The sequence below is a fragment of the Microcebus murinus genome, chromosome X (assembly GCF_040939455.1).
Source record: "Microcebus murinus isolate Inina chromosome X, M.murinus_Inina_mat1.0, whole genome shotgun sequence".
Lineage (NCBI taxonomy): Eukaryota > Metazoa > Chordata > Mammalia > Primates > Cheirogaleidae > Microcebus > Microcebus murinus.
Window position 1 is genome coordinate 123,885,951 of NC_134136.1, and position 22,204 is coordinate 123,908,154.

The 22,204-nt window shown below is 43.8% G+C and overlaps 1 protein-coding gene across 2 annotated transcripts in view; it reads right to left on the reverse strand.

The window, feature by feature from the left end:
* SHROOM4 (shroom family member 4) overlaps positions 1-20,675 on the reverse strand; it is a 274,200-nt gene extending 253,525 nt beyond the window's left edge. The window contains exon 1 of one of the 2 annotated variants that reach the window (XM_012752168.3): positions 20,474-20,675. In XM_012752168.3, the coding sequence (XP_012607622.1) occupies positions 20,474-20,590 (117 nt within the window). In that variant the 5' untranslated portion in view covers positions 20,591-20,675. The remainder of the gene's footprint in view (positions 1-20,473) is intronic. The other variant, XM_075999098.1, reaches the window with a different exon arrangement.
* Positions 20,676-22,204: the final 1,529 nt, after the last annotated feature.

Genomic DNA, 22,204 nt, shown 5'->3' on the forward strand with positions numbered 1-22,204 from the left:
ATATATGTATATGTTACCTATTCTGATTTACATTACAAGTAAAGCTGCCTGTAAAGTAAAGCAAGCTTTCAGTGCTTTAAAGCTTTCCTCATCACACAAGAGCAAAACAGATTCTTCGTCAATGCACACCACAAACTATCATGTGTACTATGAGTACCAGCTGTGGGCAAGGTTTCACAGCCAATGAGCGTGGTACAGAAGTGGTTAAGAGACCATGATGAACAAAGCATTGGACATGTTCAGGAAATAGCATGTTCAGGAAATAGAATAGTCCCATTTGAAGCTGACTGTATATGGCGTGATTACAGTCATGGGCTCTGGAGATAGGCTTTCTGGGTTAAAATCTCAGCTCCACCATTTACTAACTGTGAGACTATGGATAAATCACTTGGATTTCCATATATCACATTTTCTTCCTCTATAAAATGGACAAGAATAATAGAAACTTATATGGTTGCTGCATGGATTAAATAATACATGTAAAATCACTTAGAACAGTGTCTGACATCCAATAAGTACTCAAGAAATGTTAGCTATTTTTTTATTTGGATGAAGCACAAGCGAAGTATCTAGGAGTTAAGGCTGAAAGGGAAGATAGGAGTCATATTTGTGGGGAACTTTAGATGCCAGACCTAAGGTATTTAACTCAAATCAAGATAAAGGAGGTTTTAAATAATAAAGTATCATAAAGGCAGATCAACTGGTATCAGTTTGTGGTAGGAAATATGGATAAACTCTAGCTATATGACAGTACAAAGGGCTGGCTTATAAGAGAGTGTTTCCCATCAACAGAAGGGTTCAAGCACAGCCTAGGCAACCAAATTCAAAAGTGTTATAAATGCTACTGAGCCAGTGTTGGTCAGCTTGGATGGCCTGCCTCTAAGATTCCTTTCAACTGTAAGTTAATTTAGGAAAAAGACTCTAGGAACAATGTGGAGGAAAGATTTGTGCAAGGCACTGCTCACAGCATGGAGCCATAGCAGCCATTCAAGTGGGAGTGACCAGTATAAGGAGTGGGAATGATGGGAGGTGGGGACACACTATTTGGGAAGATTTCTGGTATAGAATGTCAGAGGTGGAAAGGACCTCAGAGACCAAACAGTTAGTCTAGCTTCCTCGCTGTACAGACAAGGAAACTAAAATTCTCAGATAGAAGTGATTTACAAAATAAAAAAAGATGAGCCTGAAAGCAGGGAAACCAGCCAGGAATCCAGAAAGCCAGACATAAAGTAATAAGGATTTGGGAGAGGGTGGGAGTGGCAGGAATTGAAAGGAAGAGGGCGGATAAGAGGGCTATTTTAGAGGAAGACTGACAGGATGTGGTGATTGACCGGATATAGGGGATGAGTAAGCAGTGACTCCAAGATTTCAATGCTAGCTGAGTGGGAGGTGGGGAGGCCAAGGAAAGAGCCTATTTTGCAATGGGCAGCTAAGTTCTCTTTTTGACATATTGGGATGTGAGGTTAAAAAAATAGTTATTCAAGTAGACACTATCAGTTGAAAAGATTAAGACTAGAGATTCAAGAGTCATGAGATCTCACTGTTGCTCTTTTTTGAGGAAAAGTGCAAAGATAGACATAGAGAGACAGAGAAACGCAGAGAAGCGGGGTACTTAGCTCTGGGCCTTGAGGAATATCCACAGAATGGGGAGAGGACAGGCAGTTGATTCAGAAAGGAGAGTAGAAAACAGCAAGAGATGGTAGAGAAACAAGAGAGTTCAGTGTCATGCTGGCAGCAGGGCTTGAAGAAGGTCGAGTCAGAGTGGTACAACAACACCAATGACTAGTAATACTATGAACCGGTTAAATAACTAAATATAATACAGCTATTAAAAAATGGAGGTAGCCTTCTATTTTCTGACAGGGAAAGATCTCCGGGATATGTAAGTGAAAAAAGTGAGGTACGGAAGTCAGTTTTAGTATGCTACCTTTTGTAATAAAGAATCTATATTCACATTTGCTTGTGTATGTATAGAGAAACTCTGGAAATATACATTAAAAAATATCTAAGCACAGTTGACAGTGGCGGTGAAACTGAGCAGATCAAGGACAAGGATGAATGGGAAACTATTCTGTCTGCCTTTTCATACTAACTGACTTTTAAACCATGTGGCTACATTTTCAATTCAACAAATAATTGAAAAAACAATTGTGTAAAGAAAATAATGAGGATAAAGACAGTGAAAAGACAGTAAATTTGGCCCGAAGGAAGACCTCATTGGAAGCCAGATTGGAAAGGATTAAGGAAGACACAGGCAGTGAAGAAACAGAGACACTGAGCATGCATATATACAAGCATACACAATATACCTACATACAATGCACCTATCTATCATTGGAAGGGTATCTTTGGAATGATACACAAGGAATTGGTAGCAGTAATTGCCTCTGAAAAGGGAAATTAGGTGGTTTAGGAACAGAGGTGAAGAAAGACGTGCCTATTTATATATTTTTAAATTTTGTTCCATAGATATTTATCACCTATCCCCCAAATAACAATTTAAACAAACTGTGCCAGGAAGAAGAGAAGAAAAGGGAGAGAGGAAGGGAGGGAGAGAGGAAGGCAGGAAGGCCATCCCTTACTTAAGAAAATTTGTTGGCAATGAGAGAAAAGGTAAGAAGGGTAGGTTTATAAGGACCAAGAGGGAAAAGTCTGTTTTTGTATTTATTGTTTACTCCCCTCCCAGTTTGAGAAGCAGCAGGAGCATTGGGAAGAACAGGCACTATAAAATCAGATAAACCAAATTTTGAATACCAGCTTTACCAGTTTCTGGTCCAATGTATTTTGGAAAGTTACTTAGCCCTCTTAGCCTCAATTTCTGCATCTTAGAATAGGGACACTACTAAGTACTTCTCATACATTATATTATTTAATCCTGAGAGTCTAATCTGTGTTTTAAACAAGCTTCCCAAAAAAGCTATGAAATGACTAATACGTGAGATCCACCTTTGTCTAATGCTATGACACACAAAATATAGTCACAATAGTTAATAGTGGTATTAGAAAGAGAATATGAGGCACAATAGGGGGATCTTTCAAACAAAATTTCAAGGTATAGGATTTGAGGTCAGATAGAGCTGGGTTCAAATCACAGCTCTACTACTTACTGGCTGTATTACTTGGAGAACATTACTTACTTTGCCTCTCTGAACCTCATTTTTTCATCTGTGAAATAGAAATACTACCACTTAATTTATAGTAGTGATGAGAAGATTAGAGAGTATGCATATAAAATTCCCAGAACATAATAAGTATTTAATTAATGGTAACTTTGATCATACCCAGCCTATAGTTAAGGCTCCCAAGCACATGAAAACAGCAAGGCCAATTTTTTACTGTACATTTCCATTCCCTTGCCCCTCTGAATCAGCCTTCAAAACATTAAAGCATATCAGCTAACCCTTTGATTTTTCAAGCACCTATGAGGTCACCCAAAGAATTCCCTCCTGCCCTTTGAACCTTTAATTCATTCTCAAATGATTTACTGGCTGCCTGGCCCCCAAATGACCATGCTAGCAGCCATGTCATTCCTATTTGAGGCTCTGTCCCTTTGATAATAATAGTACCCCTGATGAGGTTTACCATTCCCATGCTCTAAGGAGCATGCTTCTAAAACAAAATGTTAAAGTTTAGAAGGAATTTAATAGAAACAGCAGTAAGGAACAAGCTAACATCCTCTGTTTCTCTCACCAATGCCTGCAAATGCTGAATCACCTCCTTTTTAAGATGTTCTCAGATTGTTTGTACTACTTTCATACTTACTATGTGATCCTGATAAGGACAAGCACTTCCTAGGGTCCCTTTCTGAGTACTGTTCCTAAAAGTTCATTCCAGTGAGTCAAACTTTCCAGAAGTAGACTGGCCAGGAAAAAAACAAAGAGAAGCCCCCATAGAGTGTCCCTTAAACTATCACAGTACCACCACTGTGAATTTGAACCTGTTTCCTTTAGTGCCCTAACATAAGCTAATAGACTACAATAGAAACAGCCATAAATGAGATAAACCCCTTTAGGAAGGAGGACAGACTCAGTTTCTTTTGGCTCTTCACAGCATTCACAGCTTTGAGTAAAATAGTGAGAAAAGGAATGTCTTGGACAAATAATGAGGACACTTATGGCACTGGGTATAAATACCAGACAGTGACTCACATCCAAGGCCAGTCAGACAGAACATGTTAGAGCTTGCTTAAGAAAAAGTGATAACACACACACACACTCACACACAGAGTAGTTCACTTAAAGCTACAGCCTCTCAGCTGAAGCAGTGAAATACTTGAGTCAAGCAGAAGACTCACACTGCAAGTGGGGTGGCTGCTGTTTTAAGAGTTTCACAGCAACACATCCCAACAGCATGGGGAATGCTGTAATCATCAACCAGCAGGCCTCTCCCATCGGCAAGCATCTGAACACAGCTCACACACAGGAGCTGCAGAAGCAAAAAACCCAATTGTTGCAAACCAAACTCCACGCATCCTGGGGACAAGCAGGTAACCAGTCTTATCATCCACTGCTGCCATTTGCCTTCTCATTCTGGGTTGCCTAAGGGATCCCTCTCAAATTCTACCACCACCAATATTTTCTTCCAAGTGTTCCTTCTGTCCCTAGCTTATGTGTGTGTGTGTCATGCAAGGCTCACCCACTACTGGGTGTCATGCAAAGTCTGGGAAACTTGGATAGTATATCCAGATCTTCAAGTTATATCCTCTTTCTAATTTGGAGCTGGGAGTGGAAAAGGTAAAGATTACCAATTACTGAGTGTGAAATTTTTGCTCGACTCTTCCTACATGTTCTCTCAATGAGCAAACCATTCTGGAGAGTCTACTCTGTGCTCTGTGCTGACGATGGTGAAGACATAGAAGGTACAGCCATTGTCCACTGGGAAATTTTGGTCCAGCAAGCCAACCACAAGACAGCCAAATTACCCAAAGATGGTTACTGGAAAATCAGAACTCTAGCATTTCAAACTGAGGCTTAGAGCTGGGGCTTAAAGTTAGGCCCTGTGAGCAGGGGCAGAGAGATGAGAAAAGAAGGCCTTCCAAGGATGTGTGAAGCCGAGCAACTGGAAGGATCATCAGGATGGGAAAATCAGAGGTCAGAATTTCCCAGGTGAGCTTGGGGAGCAGAGAGTAAACCATTCTGCTTAAAAACCTGGGTGCTAAGACTAGAGACAGATGGAGAATGGTCCATAACATCAGGCAAAAGTAGCTTGGGCTCTATTCTATAGTCAACAAGGAACTATTAAATAATTTTAAGGTGGGGCAGGGGATGATCAAAGGAAGGAAAAACATTGAGGAGGCGACTACAGTAGTGTAGTTGTTCCAGAAGGAGGATTCTTGCTGCCTATCCCAGCTCTTGCAAGGCCTTCCTTCAAAGCTGCCCTTTCCCATCTGAGCTCACTATCTCAGAGTTCATTACTATGCATTCTAATTCTGAATGAAACTGCTAATGTACTGAACTTGGGTCAAAAACTTAAAAAAAAAAAGAGAGAGAGAGAGAGAGAGAGAGAAGATGCTTCATCTGAATCTCCCAGTTTAGATGAAAGGAACTGAAGGAGCTCAGGAAATTTCACCCCAAAATATGATTCCTTGGTATAAAGACTATTTTGAATTGCAGGCCCTTGGAAGGGGCTTTCCCTCTAGCTACATAAACTGGACTGATGACTTCCCTTCCCTTTCCTGTTATCTCAGTATATTGCAGGAAAAACAAAATCAAGAATGCAACCAGTCAGTACCAATTTGATGGCGAGTAGATGTAGAGCCCATTTTCCATGTCTTGTGCTGCCTCACTTTGGATAACAGGCTTAAGCTTAATCCAGGATACCATAAACGGTGCTAGCTCACCGTCATGTTTTAGGATTGAGTAATATTGCATTGTGAGGATATACCACATTTTAATTACCCACTCATGAATTAATGGGCTCTTGGGTTGTTTCCATGACCATGCAATAGTGAATTGTGCTGCTATAAACATTCGGGTGCAGATGTCTTTATAATAGAATGTCTTATGCTCTTTTGGGTAGATGCCCAACAATGCTATTGCAGGGTCCATTAAAACTATGGTTTTCAAATGGTGGTAATGCTCACCAGGGATTCGTGGTGGGGGAGACCCAATCTTAGGAAGGTGGCAAGTATTTTGGAGGGGAAGGGCATAACTCTAACCCTTCTTAGGGAGAGGCAAAGATATACAATGTAACCAAAATGTCAAAAAAAAAAGTCAAAACAAAACTTTTTATCGGGTGGTGGGCAGGCGGTAGGGGGGAGGAGGAAAGCGGTGTATGCTTCCATAACGTGTGTGGTGCACACTACCCGGGGATTGGACACATCGTGGGGAGGGGGGGGCAGGGGCAATATTTGTAACCCTAACAATATTTGTACCTCCATAATATGATGAAATAATAATAATAAAAAAAGAATGCAACCAGACCTGGCCCAAGTCATTTTAAATATACCACTTATCTCTCAGGTTAATTAAATTTGCTAAGAGACTCATTTACAAGTTAATCTGTTTCCCCCATTCATTCATCCTCCCTAGTAACCATTTATTGCCCCTAAACAGAATTACCCATACTACTCATCTCCCTCTCCCCTCTAAAAGGGAGGTATAAAAATATCTGGACTTCACTGGGATATTGGGTAATCTGTGATTTTCCCCACGTGCGTGGTAAATAAAACTTTCTCTTATTAATCTACCTTAATTGTGTGTTCCTCTTTCAACAGACTTTCAGAGGAAAGGGCAAGTTTCCCCCTCATACCCACAGAACTATGATATATCATTTCCATTTCCACAATAGTGTCAGTTGGCTTGGTCCCTGATATCACTGTTCTCCTCTAAGATCCCAATAGAGAAGGGGAGAGGAGAGGAGAGGAGAGGAGAGGAGAGGAGAGGAGAGGAGAGGAGAGGAGAGGAGAGGAGAGGAGAGGAGGGGAGGGGAGGGGAGGGGAGGGGAGGGGAGGGGAGGGGAGGGGAGGGGAGGGGAGGGGAGGGGAGGGGAGGGGAGGGGAGGGGAGGGGAGGGGAGGGGAGGGGAGAGAACTGCCAGCATAGAGCAAAACCTGATTGTCATGTGCTTTTCTGGGGCCTGATCCAGATCACTGTCACTTACAGGCTTACACTAGAGCTCACCCTTAAATTAGGGCTCCAACCTAGTGGATAGGAGATGGAAGAGCCCCACCTGGGTCTTGGCAATGTGAATTAACTCTCCCTGATCCTTAATTCTTTTGGTTTTTATTAGTGGCTGGAAGGGGGGAGGGATGTAACCTGAAGCCTAGTGCAGCTGAAAAGGGCTAAGAGCCAAAACCTTCCTTAAGCAGATACAGTATGTGCAGAGCCTGGGCAGGTTTCAGAACACTGCACATTTCTTCAGCCAAAGGCACAGGATAAACACAAAAATTACACATGTAGCCCTTTACATCTAGAGGAGAGTGTATCACCCTCACACCAGGGTTCAAAGAGTGGAGAGAAGTTAGCAACCTGGCTCTTGTAAAAGCCAGAGCACTTGGGCAATCTTTTTCACAAAAATCTCCCCAATATCTAGATATTCACATCAATTTCAAATATAAATTACAACCTATTTCATCTTGTGAGAAAGAAGAGCTAAATAAAGGAACCCATGTGGCCATTAACTTTTTTGCAAGAAGTGAGTTTTGTCTACAGGGAGGTAGGGAAGGAGTGAATTTAGACCAAGTTCTATAGCTCAAGCATCTTTGCAATGTTCTGAATTTCAGTTCTTCACCATGAAGAAAAGCAGGTGATGCAGCACAAAAGTAGAAACATTTCTAGAAATCCACTCCAGGAAGAATGGGGGGGAGGGCAGCCGGGAGGGCTAGACTAGTGCTAATATTGGCAGGTCTGTCTGCACATAAAGTGAACCTTTCCTGGGAATTTCATGTCAGTATAAAGGATAGCAGTGCTAGGGTTTGGGTCAGAGAATCACTCCAAATTTGCAAAAGTCTCTTAATAATAAAGCAACGTTTTCCAGCCAGACTTGCAGCAAATGAACCCATGAAGTAAATCCCTATTTCCTCCTTAATTTTAGTGTGGTGAGGACACCACCAAAGGCGATGAAATCATACTTTCGAGTTTAATAATGCTTTTTAAAATGTCACATTTGAGAACCAATACTACTGTAGAATATTAACAATGATATTTACAGATTGATAATACCACACTATGCGGAGAGTATAAAACTGCTAACAACAAAAATGCAACACAGACTTGAAACTCCAGTGGTTTGAGATTTGCCTTACCAAACCACATCATATTTTGTTTTTCATATAGAGAAAACAATCCTTAACATCCTGGCAAGCCAACTGATGTTTTTTAACAGCCTCAAGCCATTTGAACATTTCAGTCTGAAATTTGGCGTTTTGATAGTTTCTTCTATTTTTGTTTGTTTGATTTTTGGACTTTCCCATGCCTTGAAAGTTCTAAGTCATACAAAAAGAACTTCAGCCAGTAACAGCTCAGTTGAGGAGGCATCCCACAGATTGGAGGACATAGTAAGACAAAGCCATAGCTGGAAAGGCATATTAAATAACAATGCAGGTCTGTTCTAATACCTTTAGGGCATGAGATTGTCTGGCAATTAAATAATTTCCAAACAATCAGTAGATTAGTAAATTCTCTTCCTTGACCATTATGTTCCTAAAATAATGATTTGTTCTTTTAACTGATCAGTGGCCATAAATAAACAATTTCCCCAACTGCCAAAGGGACTTCTTAATTTGATTGTCCTGCAGACACCTCTGTCTAAGAAGATCTAAAACTGAACTAAAACTGGTTCCCCTTCCTAATCCCCAACACTACTCAGCCTTCTATATTAGAAATACTGGATTCATCTCTGACTCTTACCTCTTCTTCGTTTCTTCAATGGCAAGTATTATTGTTAACCTCTGGCAACTCACTAAAGTGTGACAAGTCAGCACATTGCCAAGATGACTGATTCCTTCAAAATGCCCCTTTCTATCTTTTGTTCAGTTCCTGTCTTTCTTCATAGAAGTGGTTATGAGGCTAGTATTGTGCTAGGTGCTTTGTTTTTAATACATTAACTCTAATTCTCCAAACAACAACATGGCTACCTATTCCCAACCTGCATCCATTCTACAGCCCAGTTTTCTGGGATCTCCAGAATACCTGGCTCAAATCCATTCACCTTTATATGCCATTACTCTGCAACAATCAAGTAGATCTCCACTGACTCATTTATTGATACAGCCACACAAGCCACATGACATCGGGCAAGTTACCTAATCTCTCTAAGCTTCAATTTCCTCATCTGTAAAATGAGGTTAATAAATCAGTTAATATGTGTCAAGATAGAAAACCAGTGCCCAGAGTATACACTAGAAAGTATTCGTTAGAAAACAAATACAAGTGACTTCTATGGAGCTCTGTACTAGTTTCATAGGCCATAGGAAGAATAGCTCAGCTTCTAGAACAGGCACTCGATGAAATTTAATGAATGAAATAATAAGTTAATAAATAAACAAACAACACATGTTCTGCCCTCGTGCTATTAGTCAACTCACTGTGGAATGAGCAAACTGGCCTCAGTCTCCTGTCTGTGTCTTTAGGACGTACAATCCTTCTTCCCCCCTAGCCTATCCAAGTCCTATATGTCCCTCATGGCCTAGCTCACATTCCTCTTCCTTTATCCACAAAATTCAAACACATCAGCAATGAAATCTCTTCCCATTGAATAAATGTTACTCTTAGATTCCGTCCCAAAGTTTCAGCACTTAAAGCTTTTTATTTCTTGGGCTTGCCATAATGCTGCTCTCAAGCAAAAGTGTGATCTCTGAGAATCCAGGGACCCGGTCTTCTATGGTGGTATCTCTTATGTTCTCTGGTTTAAGGTTAGGCATTTTACTAAGTGGTCAACAATTCTGCGCTGACTGCTTGGGTGGTTGACTGATTGGTTGGAGGCTTAATTGAGAGCCCTTATGACAGCTAAACAAAGATTAGCATAGCCTTTCAAAGTGCTGGCTCTTCAGACATTAGTTGGAAATGATGTCTGGTCCTCCAACTTCTGGCAGCTGCAGACATCATACTAAAAGTGTCCTACCATTTCACACAACTCCCAATAATTTGGCAACTTCATATACTTAATTTTTTACATTCAAAATTTTCTTGAGCGAATTTCTGTTTAATAAGGGACACATTTGAAACACTCTATTTCTTTCTTAAATCACATCCATCCCTAGTACTTATATAAGATAAGGGATAAAATGAATCTTCCCTCTTGGACGACAGTGCAAGTTTTATTATTTTCATTTTGCAAATAAGGCAATTGAGACACAGAGAGAGAAATGACTTGTCCAAGGTCACACAAATAATGAGTGGCAGAGTTAACACTAAATTTCAAGTCTTCTGAATCCTAGCTCAGTCCCCTTACCCTGATTTGAGATTTAAAACAAAATAAAATAAAACAAAACCTCCCTTTGATTCTGACCCTGAGTGGCAAGTATTGGTAATATTACTAGTTTCTGCATTCAATTTTATTTCCCTCCTCTCCCTCACTCGCTCCCTCTCTCTCTCATTCTTGTCCCATTCTATTTTCTTTCTCTTTCCTTCACCTGTGCAAACATGATATTGTAGAAAGACCATGGGATTTGGAGTCAGACAGAAATAAATTTTAAAGTCAGCTTTTCCACTTACTGTGTGACTTAGAGTCTGTCATTTAACTTCTCCCTACCCTCAGTTCTTCATCTGTACAATGGGGACATCAATATCTACGTCTAAGTGTTACTGTAAAAATTACATGAGAATACATGTACAACACCTAGAACCAGTAGTATTTGCCACACAGCCAGTCTAATACTTCTCTGATCCCACCATGTCTAGGCTCTGACCACTCCTTGGGTTCAAGAAGTTGTCCAGATCAAATCCAATTTACATTGCCTCCACCCAGTGAGGCACAGCCACACAAGTGAAGTATCCAGATCCTTGCCTGGTCCACTTTTCCGCCTGTTGTCTTCCTGATTGCCAATTTAAATTAACACAGAGCTCCAAACTCTGTCAAGTCCTCCAAAGAACGTAAGAGTCAAGCCTGATACTTACTCACCCTCAGAAGCTCACATGTCATCACTCACCCTCTCAGTCAAAGATAAGATGCCATCCAAAGCTTCCTACCTGTAGAAGTTTTCAAGCTTTTACTTACATCAAACACAAACAAAAAGCAATGGAAAACAGTAAGGCAGCCCAACAAGACAAGGCTTTAGCTTGTCATCCTCTCATAAGCAAAGATGGGGCTGCAGCCATGAGACTCTAACCCCTTTCCAGAATAACTAGTCAAACCAGCTTTACTTCTAGCTGTACCTCATCTCAACTCCAACCCCCTCCCTCAAAAGAAAAATCAGTTTCTGATGGACCGTGAAAGGCAGTATAGGAGAACCATTCAAAACTTCCCTGCCAGTGGCTCAGGAAGGAATAGAGAAGACCATACAACTAAGAATCTGTTGAGTGGCATTAGGGTGAGGGCCAGAAGACACCAAAAAGGGTCTGTCCATCACTGAGCTTAATCCTTGATCCTGTCAAATTAGTCCCACCTCCTGCATTCCTCACAGATGTAACATTAAAAGACTTGAGTGAAAGCTAACAGACCATGCCCTCCCTGAGAACATACCAGGAAATAGCCACTTCTGGAAAGGTAGGAAGTAGGAGTGTGGAGAAAAGCAATGTACTGTAAGATTTGCCTGCTGTCAGTCAGGCTTCACACTTCCAAGCCTAGACCAAAGGAGGATCCTGGAGCCCTCAGCAACCCTTCAATAAAGCAGGAGCTTGCCCCATGGATAGTCTGAGAAAAAACAGGAGAGTACAGAGATGCAAAGTAGCATGCCAGATTTCTCAGCCAGTTGGTAAGACAATATAAGGAAGGTGACAAAGGTCCTGTACTTCACTGAAACAGGATAGAGAAAAACGCAGTGTGAGAAAATGTCTGATGCTGCTATAATTTGCTGAGTGTTTTCAAACTTATCAACCTCAACTCTGTGAGTTTCTCTCACCCCCCACCAGAAGCATGGCTGAGCCAAGAGGGACAAAGCTTGTATAGCAGGCTAGAAGGGCCCACTGTGACCAAAGAAGAAAAAAAGTTAGGTTTTGGACAGAGGGCAGGGAGGCCAATGAATGAACAAAGAGGCAATGACACTCGAATGGAACAGTCCAAAATGTAGGACTCAAGCAACTGGTGCTCATGGGGGGGGGGGGGGGCTGGGAAACAAAGACTGCACATGAAATAAGGACAGCATAGATGCATGGAAAATGTGTCTCTGTTGCTACTAGGCAGTGTTCCTTATGTGACATGACATAGTCATAGAAGTACACTGGAAGAGGAGGGGGTGGAGGTGAAGTCATAGGGGAGGGGTTAGAGCTCACTCTGAGAAAGCAAGTCATCTTGATCTTTGCAACTTCAGTGCATGGTCAGGATGGCTATGTGCCTGAGTAAACATGCCAGTGTGACATGAGGAAGCACGGATCATCCCTTGCAAGATTAATGCATAAGACAATCTTTCAACTTGGCCTGTTTACACGGGATAGGGCAAAGGGGTACAAGGACACAGCCTCTACCTCATCCCAATCCTTGGAACTACAATCGCTAGTCAGGAAAAATAGTATCTCAATGTGTTCATTAATGACTTAATTGAAGTCTGTGTGAAGGGAGTATTTCAGGGAACACCAGGAGACAAAACATTGGCTCCCTAAAAGCTGAATGACAGTGATCTCAGTACTGTACCAACATAACCAATTTAAAAAGGTCACTTGCTGATTACAAGATAACTCTCAGGTAAACCTGGAATCCAGTTTCAGAGAGAAAGGTAACCATATACATACATGTGGTCCCAGCATCAAAGGTATGAGCACCTCAGGCACTGATGGTAGTGGAAATCCCAGACTCACACAGATTTGTGTAACGAAGATGTCTAGAGCAGTGGTCCCCAACCTTTTTGGCACCAGGGACTGGTTTCACGGAAGACAATTTATCCACAGATGGGGGATGGGGGGAGGGGGTAATGGCAGAGCTCAGGCAGTGATGTGAGTGATGGGAAGCGGCTGTAAATATAGATGAAGCTTTGCTTGCTCGCCTGCCACTCACCTCCTGCTGTGTGGCCCCTGGTTTCTAAGTTTCATGGAAGACAATTTTTCCATGGACAGGCTGGTAGGGGAGGGAGAGCTGAGGCGGTGATGTGTGGCCTGGTTCCTAACGGGAACTTGCAGTCCCTAATCCCCGGGCCATGGACTGCAAGTTTAGAGCACTTGTCCCTAACCTATAGATATATTATTTCCCAAGAATATCTTCTACTGATAAGTAGCTTGGAGCTTTGTTCACAGTTTCCTGTAGATAGAATATCATAAATGATGATTAAGTTGTATAATTTAACTAATCATACACCACAGATTAAATAAGCTTTTACAGAACTGTTCTGAACCTAACAACTATAAATAACATTGTGTCAGTGGGGACATGTCTCCTAGACTTTAACACTCTCATCCCTAGACCCCTCATCCCTCAGTAATAATGAGGATTAAGCCTCACTCCAAACCAAACCCTAATCAGGGCTTTAGTTGCAAGGAAAGGTATTTTCCCAGCTCAGATGACAACTAGTGAATATGGGGACATGGGGGATGCAGCTGTGGATGCAAGACCTCCATCAGACTGACTCCCGTGTGTGTTCTAGGTACAAGAAGAAGATCACAGAACCTAAGGATGGCAACAACAGCAGGAGCTTTTGCAATCAGTGCCAGTGGTAGTATATAGACAGATAGATTTCTGACAGGGGAAGGTGACAGAGACTGCTGTCTGTATATTCCTATGTAGGGGCTCCATACATTGCAGACAGTTTGTATGTCACATATGGTTAGCATCTTCAATCTTGGAGACGACTGTTTTTCCCAGAAGGGGAAAATTAAGTTCAGAGAGGTAAAAAGAAAAAAAAAATTGGAATTCTGATTTTCACATTATTCATTAAATGCCACTTCCTTCTTCTATTATACAAATTCCTTCTCTGTAACTTACTAACCTCTTTGTATAAACATATATGCTCTTTGAAGTCAGGACTTATGCCTTCTCTCTCAACTCCTCTACAACACCTTTACCAAGGCTAGCCTGGGCTAAGGGCAGGGACAATTCTAAATAAATAATAAGAGATGAATTGTGTTCCTCTTAAATCTATTATGGGCTTGTCCCAGATGCCTAAGTAGAGACCTTGGGCACGTATGGCTTAGCAACAGCACAGCGACTTCCACTAAAAGGCTTTGTTTGACACAGGGCCTTGGTATGACATGGTCACCAGAAAGAGATAAAGAGGTATTCAGCTGTATTTTTCTTAAAGGATGGTCATACTCAACTTTGGTCATACTCAATTTTGGAGCTGTGGGCTCCATAGTTTAAGGGGAATGTGGACAAGCTGGAGCATCCAGAGTGGGAGAGGGAAACAGGAGGGGAGGCTGAAACTGAGAGCCCATGAGGAATAGTTGAAAGAGCGAAGGCTCTTTAGTCTAGAAAAGTGAGACAAAGGGACATAATCTTTGCCTTTGGACCTCCCAAGGGCCTTCCTAAGACAGAGAAAGTACCCTTTTTCTGTGTAGTTCCAGAAGGTAGCATTAGGCCCATGGATGTTAGGTAGAGGGAGAAGGACTGCAGCTCAACATAAGGAAAAGATGTCTACAGTTAGAATTTTCCAACAATGAAATGGTCAGGCTTAGAAGGCAGTGAGCTCCCCCATGACCGCTGGAGAATAAGCTCAGGGACATTGCACAAGTGGCTCATGAGTTGGTTAAGATTAAGACTAGGTGACTTCTAAAGGGCTCTCCTCACTCTGAGAGCCTGTGATTCTAGGTCTCCCCCAAGAACAGAATGAGTCCAGCTGTCCTGAGTTCAGTCTGCCCTTTGGTGCTTGTGGGGTGGAGGGTGGGCAGTGAGAGCAGCCCTTCACATAATCTCTGCTGTTCTTCATTAACTGTTCTCACATAGGTCAGCATCTTTTTCCCCCTGGTTCTGAAGAAGCGTAACTGTAAAATCCATGATGTTCCCTTCAGATAATCACTCCATAACCACCAATCTCAAGTCTGAGTCTCCCTTTTCTCTTTAAAGGAATTCCTGGGGAGGGGTTGGGGAGAGTAAGGGGGAAAACCATTTTAATTTTTTAAGGGGCATTGCTCAAGTGTCTTCCAGCTGTAGTTGAACTAGTTTTCTTGTCTGAGGTTTTGGAGAGAAAAGACCCTCTAGCAGGCTTGGCCTTTTTCACTTCAGGGAGCATACGTGTGTATCTCAACAGGGTATCAGGTGTATTATGACAGCCAGCAGGGCAAAAAGTGGCATGTACCCAAAGCTTAGCCAAGGGCTACCAGGCATACCACCCACCCTTCTTGCTCTACCTGCCTCCACCCTTCTTTGTATCTCTCTGGATAGATTCTTATCCCATGCCCCTAAATGCCGTGTACTTTCTGGGAGAGGGCAACAGTTGGAGAACTGAGACAGTAGGCATCTTTGCTGAACCTAGAGGCAGAAATGAGGAGGGGATTCATCTAAGTAACTAGACTAGACTAAGCTCCTAAGAGGCACACCTCACGAAGGTCCTTAGAGGTGGGCCTGGCCTGTAACACAGCTAACAAGGTTTCACAGACACTATCATTGCTCATATAATACTACCTCTGCACCCGACAAGAACTCAAAATCACAGACAAATTTACTGCTAGCCACAAGAAAACTTCAATTTGACATACCCAGGTCCTCTCGAAGTTTTGACTGGCTTTGTGTGCTTCTAGAAATAAGGTCAAAGTATGGACAGGAGAGGGGCTGAAAACAACACAAAGAGCATGCTTTGCCATTTTCCTAGGCTAAGGACAGCAGAGTTTGCCCAATTCTTTCTCAGATCATCTGTGATAACAGAGATGGTTAAGGTATGCCTACCACTACCATACAAATAGTGACTTGGGTCTAGAGACGGTAAAATGATATAGCAACATCAGTTCACATTACATGGAGGGAGACGAAGCTTCTTTCTCCTCCAGACTACTCCTCTACCCCACCCTACTTTGTTTCAGGGCAGTAACTAACCCCACTTGCTTCACTATGCCCTATGAAAACATCCACCAAAAACGGGCCAGGAAAGGGGCAAACATATAGGATGAGCCTGTCTAATGCCCTGTCCTGTCCTCCTCCCCAATTTTCCTCCTTCTTCTCTTCCTGCATTCCCACCCAACACTGGTCTCCACGCTTTCTTTTCTCCACTTTCAGTCAACTGCAGGGCACATTTCCAAGAACTTGAAATGAATATAGGAACCTCATGGTACAGTTCAGCAAGTCTGAACTCTCTCTTTCTTTCTCTCTCTCACTCTATCATTCTCTCTCTCTCTCTCTCTCTCTCTCTCTCTCTCTCTCTCTCTATCATTCTCTCTCTCTCTCTCTCTCTCTCTCTCTCTCTCTCTCTCTCTCTCTCTCACACACACACACACACACACACACACACACACACACCCCACATGATGATACAATATGAATCTCTGAGGCCTCTGAGAGGCCCTGTGTGATGCAAAATCATTGATGCCAGAACCCTGGAAAAGTCACCCATCCCCAAAGAGGATCTTTTTCCAAGCAGGAAGTCAACTTCATGAATGACTGTCTACCCTGTAGAGAGGGATCCCTAGGTAGCAAAACAGACACAATTGATTAAAAGAGAGTCCTGATTTCATTCAGATGGGCCCCCTGGGTCAATGAGGTAGTATAAAATGCTAACCAAAGGAATTAATAATGTCAACCCCATTCCCCTGTTGGTCATGTTTCTTTTACTTGTTATGACCTCACTGGGAACACCACAATGTATAGAAAAATCATAAACCATCCCTTAACACTTAGGATAATCAACAACAAAAAATTATTTTTTTAGCAATGAGTCTCATGATGTTGCCTAGGCTGGACTGCAGTGACTACTCACAGGCACAATCATAGGACACTACAGCCTTGAACTCCTGGGCTCAAGGGATCTTCCCACCTCAGCCGCCCAAGTAGCTTGACTACAGGCACATGCCACTGCACCTGGCAATGGTATTTTTTTAAAAAAATATTTTCTATTTTCCACTTGATTGTCAGGGGGAGATTACACAAGTTTCCATAAATCAGGCAGCTGAATTCCCCACATTCAGGGAATTCATAGTAGCCAGTAGGAATTGATTTCCCCAACCCAATCATTTCCTGGTCCAAAGATTCTCCCACAACAAATACGAGCTAGACTCCCACACTTCCTGCCTTCTTCTCCAACTAATCACTTTTGCAAATTCCCCCACTCCCCAGATAGCTCCACTTGTTCCACAAGATATCTTCAAGCATGTATGCCACACCAACTCAGACCTGAATTGCTTTTGTTTTGTTTTTTTTTTTCCTGTAACCCCAAAGGAAATTCTCTGTCATTTTCCACCATAGTTCTTAGACGTCACTTCTGTCTCTGCCTGACCAGAGATCATCACAAATGATTTAGAGTCACCAAAATAGTCCTCTCCTACTGTCTGAGCCCAGACTCCATCAGGGTATACCTACAACTCAGTCCTCACCTATTGTGGAATTACAGGCTGGCATGGACAGGGTCACTGTACAAGGAGGCTGATAAGACTGGATTCATCTCTGAAAGGTATTGCCCCATGCTCCTTTACAAACTACAGTACTAGCAGAAGAATCTGAAACCTTTTTGAGTAGTAGAAATATAGTGGACTTGGGCCTGCCATTGACTCACTGTATGATAGACCTAGGTAAGCCACTCAATATGTCATAGCATCAGCTTTTCCAACAGTTTTTCCACAATCTTCCCTGATAGCCTCACAGTGTGGCTATAAGAGGCTAATGAAATAAGGGCTGTGGAAACACAGGGCAAACAGTAACACCATATGTAAATGAAACAAATCCTCATCTTCCTCACTCTGCAGCAACACTTCTGAGGAGAAGAAAGCCAGAGATAGCATAAAGTACTGGCTACTAGACTGTCAGAGTGTTATTTAAAGATCATCCACTTGAACCTCATTTTAGACATGAGGCTGCCTAGGCCCAGGAAGGGCAAATGATATGCCCAGGATTACAGAAGTAGAGAGTGGCAGAGCAAGGATTAGAACCCAAGTTTTCAATCTGCCAATCCAATTATCTTTCTACTCCTTTCCACCCCATCCCCATCAATGTATACAGACAAAGCAAGCTACTTTCAAGGAGAAAGCTGTATTGTTCTGAAGCATAAAAGGAAATAAAACTAAGGCAGAAAAATAAAAGAGGGGATTAATGAAATATACCAAAGAGTGTCTTGTTAAGCAAAAAAAAAAAAAAAAATACAAGCAACAATTGCACTTGCAAAATACTATTGTCCCTTTATATAATGTTGGGGCAAATCAGGCTATAACTGGCTTTTACTATAAAGAGCCAGGCTATTTGGGAGGAACAGGAGAAATGATTTTATCCCCTGCATATCCAAATGTGTGTAATAATGAGCCTTTATATAATAAGGGTCAACTGTACATTCAGTGGAAAGGAATCATTAAAAGGCACCCTGCCTCTCAACACATGAGGCACTTCCTCAACAGCTTGGCCAAGGAAACCCTCATCTACCCTCAAATAATCCCCCAGCCAGACCACAAATTGCAGGCTGCCGGATACTTAGCAACACGCCCTGCCATGCTTGCACTGGCTCACAAAATAATCCAGGATCACAGCAGCAAGCACTATCTGGAGTACTTCTCAGGATAGGTCAGATCTGGGCAGAATTGAAAAATGACCTCTCCAAGGCAGGTTGTCTAGGCAGACTTTGGAAATTCTGTGGGCAGTGTGAAGAGAAAAAGAAAGGGAAGAACTGCCAGACCACGGAGGGCTGCATATCCCATTGTGACCTTGGTGGAAAGATGGAGGAGAGGAGGAGTTTGATTAGAAAATTTCCTGAAGGCTAGGACTTCCCTCCCCAAAGGGGTTGTTCGAGAGTGTTTTTGGTTTAAAAAAAAGCAACTTATTCTCTCCAAAGAACACTGGAGGGAGAGTGCCTTAGGAGGGAGTGTGATGGTGGATGACAAAGGCATCTCATATTGATTAGAAATACATGACAAGTATGTGGGAAGGGGTACTGGATGAAGATCAGCGCTGATTACGGGAGGCTAAAAATACAAGAGGTCCCTGCTGGCCCCACAAAATGTTGGCCCAGCATACCGCAGACTGCTCAAGCTGATTTGTATACCCCAGGGCAACATCCTAGGGTTGTTAAGAGTGTGGGCCTTAAGGCCTGAAGGACTCCTACACTGTAAGTTAACCAGCAGCTCCAATTCAAGGCAAAAGTGGCACAGGTTATTGTGGGTGTGTGTGTGGGGGGGTTGGGGGTATTGGGGAAGGGGGGAAACATTCACTGAACCCCCTGTTGAGACGTGACCAAAGTTAAACTTCCCCCCCAAAAGTTATTTGTTCCCTGCTGAGAGGCAATATCTTTCTTTCTGCAGCCTGAACCCACATCTACAACCTCAACTGCCATTTGAGCAGGTTGGAAGGGGGAGAGCTTTTCGAATTTGAGTATTTAAGAGAAACAACAACAAAGAGGGATAAAAGTTCCTGGAGTTGTGAAGTTTGTTGGCTTAGCAATTTGCAGCTCAAGGTGAGTCGTCCCACGAGTCGCTTGTCCCAGTAACAGCCCCAACTGTACCATCCCTCACCCCTATGGAAGAGGCTAGCTTTGGGGGTTCCAGAGCGCCAAGGAGAGTTCCTCTCTCCTGTCCTCCGGTGAAACTTGGCTTCCAGCAGATCACAGCTTCCTAAAACAAACAAACCCTGGCAGTGGCAGCGGCGGCGGCAGTTCCAGCACAGCTGCACTCCATGGAGCAAAAGTTTCCTCCACATTTCTGAACATGCAGGAAATCTCGCCGACGCTGGGGAAGAACTCTGGAGGAAGGGAAAGGCGGAGCAGGACGTGCAGCAGCAACTCCCGAGAGCTGAATGGATGTGCCCCCATCTGGCTAAAGCCACCAATGCCTCATCTCCGTTTCCACATTGGACCCTAGCTCTGCAACCTGCCCAGGAGGCACGATCCGCTGGTCAATGGAGGGGGCCAGAGCTACCAACATCTCTGCCAAGCCCAGTTGCCTGTCTCTTCAGTCCCTCACTGTTCCATGTGAGCGACCGTCGGGGACTCCAAGGAGAAATTCCTAACAGCCGCCACTTTCTCCAGCCCAAAGTAAGGGGAGTAGCTGCCCCGACATGGGAGAGCAAACGCTGTCCCAGAGTCCCCCAAGTGTGTTTGTGCGCAAGGCTCTAACCCGGGGCCAGTCATGCTCCCATTCCGTGCTCCAGCCAGCCTTAGGGGATGTCTACACCTGGACTGGCAAGACCCTCTGTGCTGCTCAGAGGAGCTCACCCTCAGCCCTGGCCAAGTTTCAAAGTCGATCTGAGGGCCCTGTCCCGAGGCAGCCCGCGTGCCCACTTGCCCATTCAAAGCTGGGCGCCGTTAGGATAAAGCATACAGTTCTTACCTTAGACACTGTGAGCGGCTCGCAATGTTCCAGACCCCCCTTAAGGGTAAAGCCCCAGGGCGCTCCCCCTTGCAGCTGCACAGGGACGTACTGGAAAGACCCAGGTCGGTTCTCCATCCTCAGCTCCACTTCGGAGCCGCTGGGGGCTCCTTTTCAGCGGGGCTACGTTGCCTCCGCCCCCAGCAACTCCGCCACCGTCGCCCTGTGGCTCTGTGCCACCCCGCCCCGCCCCGCCCCGCCTCGCCCCGCCTCGCCCCGCCTCCTCTCTCGGCTGGAGACGGTGGGGCAGCGAGCGAGCTCAAGGAGGAAATGACACGGAGCTGGAGAAAGGGGGAGCCAGGGGGAAAAGGAGAAAGAAAAAAAAAGAAAAGAAAAGAAAGGAGAGGCGGAGGGATACTGCGTAATGGACAAGAAAACGGGGAACAATGGGGAAGAGCAGTCACTGGGACCTCGCCTATAGGGACGCAGGGGAATGGGAGCGAGGGGAGGCCTCACATCAATTGTTACATTGTTTCATTCAAGCAGGCCCCCTCTGTGGTCCTCCTCTTCACTGCCAGGTTCCCCGCCCCTCCAGCCAGCCCAGGCGAGGGGAGGTGAAAGTCCTTAGTGTGGACGCCCGAGTGGCCCAGTGGGCTGAAACACTGGTTTCCTGATTAGCGCGTTCATGCTTCTCTGACTGCCTTTTTCTTCTGAAGGTCCCGAAAACCGGGTCCTAGGAGGGTTACAAGGCTGCTAATTTGTGGACCTTGCCTAGAGGGGTGGGAAGTAAAGCACGCAGGCCAGCCAACACAGTGGGGTTGTGTGTGTAGGCTGCTCTGTGTGTACGTGCTAGGTGTGTGGGGTCATTATGAAACATTGCCCCAGAGCATAGTTTAAGTAAAGAAGCACTTTGAGGATGCCCCTACCGGGGCTCAGCAACACCCTGGCTCAGCGCTGGCGTCTATGGGTAACACCTTGCTTGTGTATGTTCCAGTCATCTGGAGTTCCTGACACGGCCTTTCATTTGCCCCACTGAGATGACCAAGCCAGGAATCAGCACATTTTATGAGTAGCAGTATTGTCTCTAAACAAACCTACAGGAAGCAGCATCCATTGATAAACTGGCCCAATAACGTTGTTCTTTGAGGAGAATCAGCTTTAGACAGGGGCCAGAAGAACATCTCCGCTCATCTGTTCAAGCTTAAGCCTGCAGTTTCTGCGCTGGGCTTTTAAAACAGATCAAATAAACAACCATAACAATCGTCCTGAAAAGTGAATTTGTTACTGAATCTTATGCTGGTTTCTAAGCTTTCACCTGAGTAGGTTATCTTCCCTCTCTGAGGTGTTTTCTCCAGAGCCACATGTGGGCAGTGGATTTTTAAAGGACCTCACACTAGCAGGGAAAATGTTGTGACTCAACAGGATGTTCCCACTCTCTTGCCTGTTCACTTTCTTCCCCTGCTCTTGTGCAGCTTCTTCCTTGTGGCCAATAAACACACTATGGCCCCTTCCTTCACAGCAAGCTTTCTGTGGTCAAGATTTCCACTCTCTGCTTCCATTTCCTCACTTCTCACTGCCTCTTCAACACAGTGCAGGCTGCCCTGTGCTACAACAGGCCACTGAAACTTCTCTCACAGGCTCCCCCCAAATCAATTCTTCCTACTCCGCACCCACACCAGACTGTCTGCATTATATAAAGCTGTCCTGACATCTCTTTAATAAAACGGCAGTTTGGGTGTTTATAGCTCACCT